Source organism: Artemia franciscana, chromosome 1 (genome assembly GCF_032884065.1).
Source record: "Artemia franciscana chromosome 1, ASM3288406v1, whole genome shotgun sequence".
Lineage (NCBI taxonomy): Eukaryota > Metazoa > Arthropoda > Branchiopoda > Anostraca > Artemiidae > Artemia > Artemia franciscana.
In genome coordinates, this window is record NC_088863.1 from 60,022,073 (window position 1) to 60,037,770 (window position 15,698).

Below are 15,698 nucleotides of genomic sequence, written 5' to 3' on the forward strand. Positions count from 1 at the left end.
GTTTTTATACTGAGGTTACTTAGAATTAGTTGAGAGGTGTGATAACTATTACATCAAACTTTGCAACTATGCTGTTAAATAGAGTAAAGTATATACTTTTTGAAAATAAATTTGCTTTCTTGAAATAATCTTTCGTTGAGTACTTATGCTCAAACGGACCTTAAAACACTCCTCATACATCAGAAGACTCATCTTATTATACTGATTTCAAATCTATATGATTCATCAAGTTTAGTGTTACCATCAAAAGTTACGAGCCAGAGAAAATTTGCACGATTTTTTAAAAAGGGGGAAAACAACCCCTAAAAGCCCGTGCATCTGAATAAAAATCACACCATCAGATTCAGCGTAAATTTTCAGTTATTTTGTTCAGCGTATTTGAAACATCCAATAACTATGTCTTTCGGTATAACATGGCTCCCCACAACCCTTGGGGAGAGGCCTGTATGTTAAGAAACTTGCCCATCGGATAGTACTTGTTATTGGAAAGCATACAGGTATTTTTCAGAGGAGTGTCGTTTCTTCGGGTAGGTTTCCATAGGGAAAAATTTTCCGCGGAGAGGAAGAATTTTTCGGGGATTAAGTTTCCAGGGAAAATCTTTATACTGGAGGTATTAGGCAGAATTCATATAAATTTTTTTTTGTTTCCATTACTTCCTCTTTGCCAGCTTACTCTTACATGTGGAGATGTTCCGGAGGAATTACCTGGATGCTATTTTCAGTGTTTTTAGAGTTCCGAGAGAAAATTCCCATGGAAGGGAGGGGTGTGTGTGGAATGATCGAAATAAATTTAGAAATTAAAATCTTTTTCAAATGAAAGTATGTTAAGGAGAATTCTTCAGATTGAATCGTCTGAAACGAATCGTTCTTCAGGTTGAGATTTTATGGTGGGGGATGGGAAGAATTTCCGCAACGATTGAATTGTCCGGAAGGAATTTTACAGGGGAATCGAATTTTACATGGGAAGGGGGCGTATTTTACGTGGGAGGAACTTTCCATGGGGGATTTTTTTATGAGGGGAGAAACTTTTCATGAAAGGTGAGCCAAATTTTTTCAACTGAAAGTAAGGAGTAAAACCCCTCTTCACTACCTCGCTCTTTACGCTAAAGTTTTACCTTTTGTCCCAATTCTTTAAGAATAACTCGAGCGAGGTAATGAAGAGGGGACAATCCTCTCATATACGGAATAATTTCTGTTCGTTTTAAATTTTAATGTTGTTCCTTACTTTTAATTGAAAAAAACTAATCTTTTTATTTAATAGATACATAGCACCCTGGGCAACGAGGATCAACCATGGAAGATTGACATAGGAATTCAATGAGCAACACATTCTTCCACACATATATCTGTCGCAGAAAGATGGTAAAACCGTCATTTCATTAAAAGTTCAGAGGATGATTAAATGGCTAAATTTTATGACTCAGTTTTTGGTAGCAATATTTGTTTACAGTGAAGTTAGGTATGAAGCAGCTGGATTTTCAGTATGAAATAAGAGTCGAGTCTTATAGTATAAGTGAGGATTCCATTCTGCCAACCACTTAGTTTTGTTTCAAAACCTGAGTATTTGATCAAATTACTCACTTGGCCATCTTACTACAATACCACCATTTTGGCTTCTTAAGAAGTTATTCAGCTTAAGTACATCTTTTATGTAGCTTAAACTGAATAAATAAATTTCCACATTTGAACAAAACTAATAGCTCTAGTCCAGTGTCAAATTTCTCCATGAATAATTCCAATTTAGGGGCACACGCTGATAATCTATTTAGATAATGAATACTGGGCATAACAACAACAAAATATGCCAAAATAGACGTATTACTACTAGAAATATTATTCCATCATTTTGTATTTTACCTCCTGAGGCTGAGATCTACAACTAAAAATTCTAACTAACTTTTTCTTTGTTGCGAGTTCAGGAAGTCACAGCTCGAAAACCATACAAAAAGGAAAACAAGAAAACTGAAATTCTTTTCCTACAAACATCTTTGCTCTAAAAGTAATAATAATAATTTTATTTTTGCCTGCTTATACAAAAAAGAGAAAAGCGGAGTAATACATTAGAAGAAAAGGAAAAAAACAAAAACATTCTGCATCAAAGAACAAAATTAAGTAATAATATCTTCATTCGCACTCGTAGATCGTACATTTTAAATTGTTCATTTTCGTGGTTGACAGACTTTGTTCATGGCTTTTCTGACGGCTGGACAGATCAGCATATAGCTTGGATGATCGTTCTTTCCATTAGGACAGAGGGCACACTCGACATTTTTCGATTGAAATGGTGTTTCCTTTGTCGATCCATGGGTCCTGCACAACGGGGACAGAAAGGTAGATTGCTGCAGTCTCGAGCCAGATGTTCAAAAGACTGGCACCTTTTCGGGATTTCTTTGAACGTCGTTACTTTGAGGCTAGTGTATTCAACATAGATATCTTGCGGGATAGCCCTGTCACGTGATGATGCATCTGCAAAAACAAGTCGAACTATCTGTGAAGTGTCATATCTTTTAGCTTCTATGACATGGGGGTTACATGCTATTATCCCTTCTGAGGTAGTACCTAACGAGACGAATTTTCCAACAGCCATGAGTTTTCTCTCTGGTATTTCACTTTAATGTCAGACATCTTAGATAACGACTCGCTTAGGGATTGGGGAGCTGAGCCCGTTTTGATATGAACCACTAGGCCAGACTTTGTCTGTTGAATCTTCTGCACATGCTCAGGGTTTATAAACTCCTCGATAAACTCTTTATGATTTGAACAAGACTTAGTCTTTCCCGGGACTAGACCACTAATGAACACCCGATTGAGCGGTTTATCGGTTGTAGGAGTGGGGGCCATTCGGAAGTCTGGGGTAGAGCAACTTTGCATTGGTCAATCATTATTTCTAGCTAGCTTTTCGACACACCCATTTATGCAGACTGTCATGGATGTGATCACATCCAGCGGGATACGGGGATTTCAGTGATTTTCAATATCATGAACCTGATTTTATACTTACTTACTGTAAACTTACTGGTATTGAGTATATCGCTGAGCAGCATATCACGGCCAATTTGAGACCTTCTTTATTTAGCCAGATTTTCATTATATGTATTCACAATATTATTCAGCTCATCATGGGCTTCACAAATTTGTTCACGAACAAAGAACTCGACATCACTGCTGATTACTGAATTTTTCGTAATATCCTGATGCCTCAAGCATGTTTCAACGAAGTTTAATACTGACAAATAATGTACCGATTAATTGCCATTACCGACAAATCTTGCAAGTAAATCTGAAATCACCAAAGAACAAGGGAAGTGTCAGGACCCCCTTACCTATTCTCCACAGGTTAATCGCAATTTACAGCAGAGCCTGCCTTTAAAACGAAAATAAAAAACTGCCCCCTTTAATCATGCTGAAGTTTTCAAGAAATTATTTGTAAGGAGTAAACTATTTCCTATTTTGATAAAAACTGCACATTTCAGATCAGACACCCTGAAGCATTTTATGCACTATATATTTCTGCTAGACTCATGAGCTTGGTATGCTACATATATATATATAAATAACTGCAGACAATGTGAGCCTCTTTTTGATGTCATGGCGTCACCATAGGTTCGATACAACAGCCCTGGATAAATACGACTAACTGCAGATACTGTGATCTTCTTCTTGATGTCATGGCTTCAGGTTAGGCTTGATGCAAGCACTCTGGGAAAAATAACAATAGTCATATAGTTCTAGCAAAAAAATATTTTAAATAAACTGAGAGTAGTTCGCTTAAAGCGATAACCTGTATGTATATTCGTTATTCTAATGTTTTAAACCGGGAGGTGTCAAATAAGTTAAAACGATTGAATTAAGAAAGTTTGGCGTGAACTCACTTCCTCCTTCCTGTTAATGCCAGCAACAATCATCCATTCCATGCCCTTTGCTTTAGCTTTTTGGATATGTCTTGTCGTATTTGATAGTCCAGGTTGTTGGACAAAAATTTCTTCTTGTTCTTCAAACGACGTATGATTTTCAACCATTGTCAGTAAAATCATGTCCTGTTGTACCTTGCCTAAGCAAATGGACTCAAATTAGATATAGTGCCAATGTAAAATTACAACTCTTTTTTCTTAGTGTTTTGGCTACTGCTGGTCTGATCTCTACGTCTTTTAGTGCTGGATGCGGTTTTATCAGCTGCTTCAAATTTGGTATTGGATTTTGATTACTCTAGACAAGCTTTCAATGTCCTTTACTTTAGCTGCCCGTATTGGTCTTGTCCCATTCGATTTTCCAAGTTGTTGATTTTCGCACATCGTGTTAAACTACTCCAGTTCTTCTCTTCGACTTATCACGTTTGATAGTTTATATGGTTCTGAAAAATCAGCATGTATATAGCAATTGTAAAGATTCGTTTTATGGGTCATCCCTAGGCATATATTTTATACTTATGTAACTGCTTGCTTTCAAAAATCGACTGATAGATCTCCCTAGACAACGGAAGTTTTTATGTTATGAATGACGTCTGCATATTACATCATTCAACGATATAATATGAATGCAGCCGGGCTCCGCAGTGCTACACTGTAGGCTTGTATATATTAAATAAAATACAAGTTTTTTGTAACAGAAAGTAAGGAGCGACATTAAAAACTTAAAACGAATGGATATTACTCTGTATATGAAAGGGGCTTTTCCTCCTCCACGCCTCGCTCTTTACGCTGAAGTTTGACTCTTTCTCTTAACTCTACTTTTTAAAACAGTAAAAAATTTTAGCGTAAAGAGCGGGGTGTTGAGGAGTAAAACCCCTTCCATATACGGAGTAACTTCTGCCCGTTTTAAGTTTTAATGTCGCTCCTTACTTTCTGTTAAAAAAGCTTGTTTTTTTTTATTCTATTTCTGAACATTTTTGAATTAATACATATTTCGATTTTGGCTCTCCGCACATAAATAATTAAAACGAAATTTGCATATTAATTTTTTTTGGCTAAATGGCTTTCTCATAGTATTAATCGGAAGATTTTGAGAAAAAAGGAGCGGGGGAAGAGGCTTAGTTGCCCTCCAATTTTTGAATTACTTAAAGAGCAACTAGAACTTTAATTTTATACGAACATTTTCATTAGTAAAAAATATACGTAACTTACGAATTAAATTACGTAACGATCTTCTATATTCGTATGTTTTTATTACGTATATGAGGGGTTCAGCCCCTCGTCAATACCTCGCTCTTTACACTAAAGCTTAAATTTTGTCCCAATCCCTTAAGAATGACCCCTGAATCACAAAGGCCGTAGAATAAATAGTTGAAATTATACTAAAAATACTTTAGCGTAAAGAACGTATTACGAGGAGGTGAGCCCCTCATATTCGTAATAATTTCCGTTTGTTTTAAGTTTTAATGCTGCTCTTTACTTTCAGTTGAAAAAACTTTTCATATTTATTTTTTCATTGCGCCCCCTTCATTGAAATTCTCTTCCCCCGTGACAAATTTCTCCATGGAAAGATCCTCCCACGTAACCCCTCTCGACTTCTCCCCCCTCCCACAAAACCAAAAAAATCCCCCTGAAAACGTCTGTACACTTCCCAATAACCATTACTATATGTAAACACTGGTCAAAGTTTGTAACTTGCAGCCCCTACCACGGGGACTATGGGAGAGTAAGTTGTCCCCAAAGACATAGTTGTTAGGTTTTTCGACTATGGTGAATAAAATAGCTATCTCAGATTTTTCATCCGCTGACTTTGGGGAATACATGAGCGTGGGAGAGGGCATAGGTGCCCTCCGATTTTTATGGTCACTTAAAAAGGGCACTAGAACTCTTAATTTCCGTCAGAATGAGCCCTCTTGCAACATTCTAGCACCACTAGGTCGATACAATCACCCCTGGAAAAAAAAAACAACAACAAACAAACAAACAAATAAACACGCACCCGTGATCGGTCTTCTGGCAAAAAATACGAATATCCACATTTTTGTAGATAGGAGCTTGAAAGTTCTACAGTGGGATTCTCAGATACGCTAAATGAAATGGTGTGATTTTCGTTAAGATTCTATGACCTTTAGGGGGTGTTTTCCCCTGTAAAATAAGGCAAATTTTCTCAGGCTCGTAACTTTTGATGGGTAAGACTAAACTTGATGGAACTTATATATTTAAAATAAGCATTAAAAGTCAATTCTTTTGATGTAACTATTGGTATCAAAACTCCATTTTACCACGAACTGTTTGATAAATTGATTCTTATTGTTGTTTGTCTTTTAACTGCCAGCTCTTCTTGATGTCATAGCGTCACGATACTTTCAATACAACACTTAGGAAAAAATTTAGAAACTCTTCCTTAAAGTTGTGACCTATTTAGATCTTCTGTAGCCTGAAATTTCAACATGCTAGTTTGAAGAGAAAAACAACAACTATTTAGTCGATTTCAATGCCAGGTCCCAGTGTGGCTACGCGGCAGGCTTGCATATATGGATTCTTATTGTCGCTTGTCTTCCAACCACAGACAATGTGAGCCTCTTCTTGATGTCATGGGCCGGGATCCAGCATGCCGGCGCGACGGGCTTTAATATATTGGTTATCATTGTCGCTTGTCTTCTAACTGCAGAAAATATGAGCTTCATTTTGATGCCAGGATAGTCTTGATGTCACTCATATAAATTTCTTTCCCAAAATTAAGACTCATAACGAATTTTCTCAAACTCATGACCTATCAAGATGTTTCTATTGGGCCAAAAAATCTCGGGTTACCAATTTTCGAAAAAAAAATTATACACAGGTATATATATATATATATATATATATATATATATATATATATATATATATATATGTATATATATATAAATATATATACGAGCACTAGTTTTTGTGCATAAATGGCGTGAAGATGTTCAATTAAAGTGACACGGTTGAGTTTTAGGACAGAAAAAATAACGACAAAATAGTCTTTGGCTCATTATTTTGTAGCTATGATCTTTTGCACTCAGAGCAAAAAAAAGCTTAGACTGATATTGAAATATATTAAAAAGCAATAGACTTAACTTGGGTTAGCGCAAAAGCTGTCCTAAAAGTTCAATAGTTCCTTAACTGGCCAAAGTCCCAAAATATTTCTTAAATACTTAAAGCTTTTTGCCAAAGTAAAAATTAGTTAATTCGCTTCTGGATGAGTATAAATTGATTTATATGACTTTCATACTAACCCAATTCCAATTCAGTTTTTAGTTTGGGAGCTTTCAGCATAACTATGTCCAAATAATCCTCTTATAATTTTTTTTTTTACCCTTTTCTGAAACAATGCAAGCAAATTTGACCTAAATTTGTCCCTAAGCAGTCACGGCTACAATATTGCTCAGAAACAGCAATACAAGATCTCAATTTTTATTTTTTTTTCTATACAATTAATACACTGTAAAAATTACTTAAAATACAGAAAACTAATTGCTGAAAAAAAAGGTTGATGAACAGAAGACAGCAATAAAGTCAATATTCAGAAGAAGCTCAATTGTCTTTTCCTACAAGTAGAACTATATGTAATACAAATAGTAACAAAAGAGAAAAAAAAGAATCAGAATGTCTTTTCAGTGTTAAGAAATTAAATAGAAATAGTATATCCCAGGCTTCATTGTTAGAAGCAAATCATCTGGTAACACAACATGCAAAAGACAAGCAACGGTCTTTCACTCATCTATTGTAGCTAATTGATACCATAAGTCAAATAGCTTTTTATAAGTGCTGTCACCAGACCAAACCCCTGCACTCCTGCACGACATAAACTGAGCCTTAATGTCTGAATCAACCCATGTCTCAATATAGTTGGCAAATAGGGAGCTAGAGCTTCGAATTAGAATTTCCTGAAGACGAAGTCCATTCATTATACTTGAACGCCCTGATCGTCTCACATCTTTTGACGATGTTGCAACGGGTGCTGGTGTTTCTGCTCGAGGATTGGGTGTAGATGGGCGCTTGACCGGGGGAGCAGTGGACCGTTTTGGAGTCAATCCATTTGAATTAGTTATAAGTGTTGGAGTTTCTGTTCTAGATCTTTTGGCAGTTTTTTTTGGCTCAGCAGGGACTGGTGCCACAGACTTTGCAGATGCGGCAGTTTTTTTAAAAGGGTAAATAGAGCATCCACTATAGGACTCTCTTATGATACTTTCTATATTATGATTGGAAAAGACAGGCTGCAAGGATGGAGCAAGATTGACTTTATTTATAATCCTGCCTGATTTTATCTCAGGCCAACCATCTATAATGTTTTTGAAAACTGAGCGCGTTACAGCCATTTCTTCTGGACACCCAACAAGAATAATATTCTTCTCGGCACAAAATTTTGTCAATTGATAGCTCATATGACCTCGTCGATTACTCAAAAAAAGAACGACAGGAAAACGTTCCTTGTCTTCAGATAGCCAAGCATAAAATACATTAGTGATATACTCAAAATATTGTCTGGGATTTTATCCAACCATCGCCAGAGCACCCAACAGCCCAACCTTCAGGCATGCTTTCTCCTATTTCATCTGGCAAAGTTTCAAAGGGATACACAACCATTGGAGGGGCCTGACTTCCGTCAGCACACGTAACGCAAAACAAAGTGAGTATCTCACGATCCCCTTTCCTTGCCAATGCATTTGGCTGAAATGGATAATTTACCTCACCAGTATTTGGATTAATTTCAAAACTTAGCTCCTCTCCACAGAAAACTGATCCAGCATTATCAAGAACTTGCAATTTATTTTCTTCCTTTAAATAGGATCGCACAGCAGAAAACCAACCATCACGCCCATGGACGAGGCTATTAAATTTTTGTCTTTCCTTCTCAGCTTGGTCGAAAGTAGCAGACTGTCGACTTTGAAAAAGCTAAAAAAAAAAAAAAAAAAATTAGAAAGGAAGAAATTAACTGACTATTTTAAAATACAACAGTATGAAAATCAAGATGTTAACCCAGAATCACATTAGAAGGAGAGAGGATTTCAACAAGATATATAATTTACTGAAAATGCTTGCAATCTATGCTTTGCTTTAAATCTCCCTGATCTAAACTTCAACTTTAAGATTAAAATATGCCCATCTGCTTCAACGGGTAGCTTCCCTCCCTAGAATTGTCCAAGGCTAATGGTTATGAAAAAAGAAGACAAAACAGGGAGGAGTACTAAGCTTCAGAGTAGGCTTGATAGATCAAATCTGGGGCTTCTACTGATAGCTAATTCAACTGATAATTAAAAAGATAGGCAAATCAAATAGAAAAAGGTGTGGTAATAGTCGGAAAATGTCACCTAGATGGAAAAATCGTTTCTTTTTATCTTGACTCCAGTACGATATGATGCTTCAGATGCTTAAATTTAAATCATTCTCTTATCCCCACCCTTTTAAAATATTACAGACATTTCATAGCCTAGACAATACCTGCATCACTGGTTACAAAAGCTTGATACAGTTTGAAGTATTATGTTCTACTAAGATCTGTCCCTGGGGATATATTTTTTTGACCCCCCCCCCAAAAAAAAAATCAAATACATAAGATAGATATAAAGCGAGATAATGAAAGAGAGAGAGAGAGAGAGAGTGAGAGAGAGAGGAGAGAGAGAGTGAGAGAGAGAGAGAGAGAGAGAGAGAGAGAGAGAGAGAGAGAGAGAGAGAGAGAGAGAGAGAGAGAGAGAGAGAGAGAGAGAAAGAGAGAGAAGAGAGAGAGAGGAGAGGGAGAGAGAGAGAGAGAGGGAGAGAGAAGAGGGAGAGAGAGAAGGAGAGAGAGAGAGAGAGAGAGAGAGAGAGAGAAAGAGAGAAAGAGAGAGAGAGATTTCCAACAAATCACGTTTTCATCCCCTCCCTCCATTCCTCCAGACACCCCAAAAATAAATATAAACTCCAACACAAAATTCAGCAACGTAGGTTAATTTATTTATTTCAAAGGCAATTTGACTATGCTAAAATGCACTTCAACGCACAAATTGTATATTTTAATTGAAAAAAATAATTTGAACATACAATTAGACAAATTGCCCCCCCCCCTTGATTTCGAAAATGCATTTTGCATTCCTCTACATTTTCGTAGTGTATGACTGCAAATAATCACAGATATGCTTACACTCCCTCATGGATTTTGGGAAACTGCAGCAGTTTTTAATAGTCAATACTCAGTTTTGACAAAACAGTTAAAAGTGCGCACTTTTGAACTGGTAAGTCATATGGGTCTTCATTTTATGTAATTGGGTTATAGGAATAATTTTTCATAGCAGAAACAATTTGACACCACCAATAAAGGTGATTAGTTTCAATAGTTTCAAGTCACACATATGGGCACTTTCCCCCTAAGGCATTTCTGGATCAGTTTGAAAACCTCCAATAAAGGTGCATAATTGGAAACAGATAAGGTGCACTGCTTAATTTTCCCGCATTACTTACAGGAAATTATGAAAATGAAAAATGATCATTGTATAATATTTTGATTGCTTTTATGTTTTTAGCATTTTTATTTTATGGAGTTTTTTCATTGAATTTTAGTTTCCAAGGTGTTTTTTCTAAGTCAGAAGCTGGGCAGCATATTAAAATGAGGGACGGACCCACAGGAGAATGTGGTCATCACCCCTTGTAAACACTTTATGGGTAAGAAATCATTAGAGACAAACTGCATTACCTTTCTTTGTTTTTTGATACCCGAAAATCATCTAAAAACTTATTTTTCCCAATGAAACTAAAACTTTGGTTTAGTGCCTCTAGATTGGACTTATAGTCAAAATATCCAAGTTTTTTCCATGCATCCCTAGCAAAGGTCACTAGATTTTTATTTTACAGTTGAAAGTTATCTTTTCCAATCAAAAAGCAGAAAAAATTAGAATTTCGCCTATAAAATTTAGAATAAATATTGGGAACTGTTAAGTACTTACAAACACTTACCGCAACCCATCCTTCACTTGGCAAGCCATCTTTGAACTTATTTGCAGAAGCAAAAAACTCTTCATTATCTTTCAGGCATTTCTGAACAGTTTCTCTCAATTCTGAATTTTTAATATTGAAACCAGTTCGAGCCAAATCCAATATCCACTGTGCCAGGATCTTTTCCATTTCATGATCAATTGCCTTTGTACTACTGATCTGCTTCTTTTTTAGTAGCTTACGTCCAGTGTTTTTTACTTTCCAAGTCTTCAAACGCAACTGCATTGTACTTCCAGGAATATTATAATCCTGACATGCTTTTGATACACTTAAAGCTCCACTTTTAATAGCTTCTATAGCCTCTCGCATGTCTTCCTCTGTCCATCCACGTCGCTTTCGTGGATAATGCTTATTACGAGATTCATTAGCTATTGTACCTGGTTCCATGTCTGAAAACTCTTCCATTGTTGTTGTTGGCGACCCTGGTTCTGTTTTCATACCGTTTAACGTGATTTATTTTTTAACAAGCAATAAAGAATACACAGTTTCCAAAATGACAATGTCAATGAAAGAACAGGTTGAAAACCTTGCAGTGCCTTTAAATACAAAATGTTTTGGGAAATTGTCCAGTCACTCCTCTAATTGAAACGGAAACAAAACATACTATTGGCACCTAAAAATGAGACTCTATTATGCCAAAATGCTAATGCTCAACATAGCTATAAAATAAAATGACCTAACAAATGAACAGAATTATACAGGGTTATCAAATCAGAAAAGAACATAGTTCTGCAAATTACCAAAATTACACTTTTAATTTTGTGTTGTTGTGAACTTATCAATCATAGTTCACAAAGGCATTTAGTGTTCTTGTAACAACTTGGTACAAATGAATGCAGGGACGATAGCTAAAATGTCTTGACAATAGATTTTCCTGGCTTACTGGCTGTTTTTACAGCAATGGCGTCGTTTCATGCTGAACGAAAGGAGGGGAGGGGGGGGGGGGGCTAAACAGCCTCTGGGAGCCCCGTTAAGTGGCCAGCTCACAGAGTTTTTAAGAGCAGGTCTCTCCAAATATCAACCGATTTCAGTAACACTAACATGAGACCTTTATAAGCCCTTTATTGCCTATTGTTGGTCTTGGATAGGTTTTAATCAGGTTTAGTGCAGAAAAAAATCTTACATTACTAGCCATTGTGAGAGGTAGTGATTCAATTGAGAATGTTTTTTTTTCCATAAAAACTTTTTCACACTTCAGATCAAATCAATGGAATTTGCAAACATTGGTTTGAGCCCTTTCTAGACCCAGCAGGGGTGTATAGCCCTAACTAGTCCCCCCTTCCCCCAAATGAAACAACTGTTTTACAGGTTGCTTTTATTTCATCATTGATTAACACAATGACTGTTTCTTTTCAACCACGTAACATAGAGAAGAATTGCTCCCTCTATTGTTTCACTGCAACAAGAATCTGCAAAGCTAATTGGTAACCTAGAAAATCCACTTTGAATAGTCACAGATAAAAAACTTTCAATACTAGTAAAAAGTAGCTGGGTTTAATATATGAGTGAGTTGCATCCTTCTCTATCCCTTCATTGTTAGGTTAAATTTTTTTAGTGCTTTCAAAAAGCTTCTAATTCCAAATCAATAGTCCTTGTGTTTCAGCAGTTGCTCTTAAAAATTAGGGACAAAAAGTCAAACTTTAGTACGAAGAGCAAGGGGATGGGGCCACCCTCCTCATATGCATAATAATTTCTCTTTGTTTTACACTTTAATATTTTCCCCTGCTTTCAGATGAAAACAAATTTTTGTTTCTTTATTTAAATTCAGACTGTTTTTTCTCCTCTTCAAATCAGACAGGGAGGTCTCTCCCCAGCCATGGAAAAACTCCCCATGAAAAATTACACCTCGTGAAATCCTCCCACACTCTACCTAAAAAAAAAAAAACTCCATACATTCGCCAGAGACAAATACTATAGTAATATAATCATTGATGAAATTCCATAGCTTACAGCCCTTTTCCCAGGTACTACGGGGTTAATGCAATCCCTACAGACACAGTTATTGGATCTGTCAATAATGCTGAACCAAATGGCTATTTCAAAATTTTGACTGAGAATTCTATGGGGAAAAAGGGAGTGGGAGGGGGCTAGTTACCCTCCAATTTTCAGGAACTTATAAGAACACAGCATAAATTTTAATTTCCATTCTATGTGCCCTTTTCTAATTTTCTAGAACCATTCATACAATACAATCAGCCTCAGGAAAACAACAACAAAAAGCAAATTAACACATGTCCATGATCTTTCTTCTTGCAAAAAAAAACCCGCATTTTTGTACCTAGAAGCTTGAGACATTAACAATAATGTTCTCTGATATGCTGAATTTGATCAAGTGATTTATTAAACTAAATGAGTTTTATACATTTGGTATCAGCATAAAAGAAATTCCTTTGACCTATTATTTATTAAAATAATATAATTTATTATAATTTATTTTTAAAAAAATAATTTTTTAAAAACTATTAAAACAGTTTAATTTTTACAACTATTTTTTTAAAGTTTTGGTTACCATTTGGGCAAGTACTAAGTTGATTACCGCAAATTGTTTGGTAAAACAATGGAAAATATCTTACTACTGATAATCCGTTTTGGCACACAAACTTGTCATGGACAATATCAGTTTGCTGAAACTTTTTATTGCCATGACTGCAATTAATGGAACAGAGATTTGGGAATATCAGCTTGACTAAATACATGTCATTAAACAGGGCTTGAAACCGTATGGTCAATGGTTCAATTACTAAAAATTCCAGCCCAGGTCAAAAATCATTTGGAGGCCTTGATCTCTAACTTCAGTTCTACAAGCTTTAGGCCTTTCCTTGGAAACAGCTTTGTTGTTCCGGTAGATTTTTACAACTATTTACTAAAACAAGAGCTAAGAGCTCATATGGCACTTGTGATGAGGCAAGAAGAGCTAAGAACAAAGAGATCATATGGTATGAGCTCTATCAAAATTCTATGAATCAATAGATTGATTTAAAAGGAAAATAAGAGGCTTAATCCCGGTCAGGATTTAAATTAAGAGCTCTGAGTTATGATGTCCTTCTAAATATCAAAATTCATTAAGATCTGATCACCCACTCGTATGTTATAAATACCTAATTTCTTCTAATTTTTCCAATCCCTTTAGCCCCCCAGATGGTCGAATCTGGGAAAACGACTTTATCAAGACAATGTGTGCAGCTCCCTGACACGCCTAACAATATTCATCGTCCTAGCACGTCCAGAAGCACCAAACTCGCCAAATCACCGAATCCTTCCCCCGAACTTACCCAAAGAGAGCGAATCCAGTACGGTTCCGTCAATCACGCATCAAGGACATTTGCTAATTCTATCCATCAAGCTTCATCCCAATTCCTCCACTCCAAGTGTTTCCAAGATTTCCCACTCCAACTCCCCCAAATGTCAAAAGATCTAGTCGGGATTTGAAATAGAAGCTCTGAGACATGAATTCCTTCTAAATATCAAATTTCATTAAGATAAGATCACGTATTCTTAAAATAAAAATACCCCAATTTTCACGTTTTCCAAGAATTCCGGTTTCCCCCTCCAACTCCCCCCAATGTCACAGGATCTGGTCGGCATTTAAAATTAGAGCTTTAAAGCGCAAGATCCTTCTAAATATCAAATTTCTTTAAGATATGGTCACCCTTTCGTAAGTTACAAATACCTCAATTTTCGAAATTGCTCCCCCCCCCCCGACTCCACCAAAGAGAGCAGTTCCGGTCCGGTTATGTCAGCCATGTGCCTTAGACAGGTTTTTATTCTTCCCATCCAGTTTCATCCTGATCTCACCGCTTTAAGTAATTTCTAAGATTTCTGGGTCCCCCCAACTGCCCCCCCCCAATTAAACTGGATCCGGTTGAGATTTAAAATAAGAGATCTGAGTCACGAGGTCCTTCTAAATATGAAGTTTCATGAAGATCCGATCACCCCTTCGTAAGTTAAAAAAACGTCATTTTTTCTATTTTTTCAGAATTAACCCCCCCCCCTCAATAGAGCGGATCCGTTCCAATTTTGTAAATCACGTATCTAAGACTTCTGCTTATTTTCCCACCAATTTTCATCCCGATCCCTCCAATTTAAGCGTTTTCCATGATTTTAGGTTCCCCCACCCCAAACTCCCCCCAATGTCACCAGATTCGGTCGGGACTTAAAATAAAAGCTTTGAGACACGATATCCTTCTAAATATCAAATTTCATTGAGATCCAATCACCTGTTTGTAAGTTAAAAATACCTCATTTTTTCTAACTTTTCAGAATTAACCCCCCCCCCCAACTACCCCAAAGAGAGCGGATCCGTTCCGGTTGTGTCAATCATGTATCTAGGACTTGTGCTTATTTTTCCCAAAAAGTTTCATCCTGATCCCTCCCAACCCCCCCCAATGTCACCATATCCGGTCGGGATTTAAAATAAGAGCTCTGAGACACGATATCCTTCTAAATATCAAATTTCATTGAGATTCGATCACCCATTCGTAAGTTAAAAATACCTCATTTTTTCTAATTTTTCAGAATTAACCCCCCCCCCCAACTACCCAAAAGAGAGCGGATCCGTTCCGGTTATGTCAATCATGTATTTATGACTTGTGCTTATTTTTCCCACCAAGTCTCATCCCGATCCCTCCACTCTGAGTGTTTTCCAAGTTTTAGGTTTCCCCCTCTAATGTCCCTCTCCCCAATGTCACCAGATCTGTTCGGGATTTAAAATAAGAGCTCTGAAGCACAAGATCCTTCTAAATATCAAATTTCATCAAGATCTGATCACCCTTTTGTAAGTTACAAATACCT

At 36.5% G+C, this 15,698-nt stretch overlaps 1 protein-coding gene across 2 annotated transcripts in view; it reads right to left on the bottom strand.

Moving 5' to 3' along the window:
- LOC136032263 (uncharacterized) overlaps positions 1 to 15,698 on the bottom strand; it is a 46,976-nt gene that overhangs the window by 25,178 nt on the left and 6,100 nt on the right. Inside the window, exons 2-3 of one of the 2 annotated variants that reach the window (XM_065712516.1) lie at positions 10,869 to 11,520; positions 7,337 to 8,834 (exon numbers count right to left, since the gene is read on the bottom strand). The exons of the other annotated variant lie outside the window; for it this stretch is intronic. Of the exons in view, the coding sequence (XP_065568588.1) occupies positions 8,412 to 8,834; positions 10,869 to 11,345 (900 nt within the window). The 5' untranslated portion in view covers positions 11,346 to 11,520 and the 3' untranslated portion in view covers positions 7,337 to 8,411. Of the gene's footprint in view, positions 1 to 7,336; positions 8,835 to 10,868; positions 11,521 to 15,698 lie in introns of those variants that run through there. 2 annotated transcript variants of the gene reach the window in all.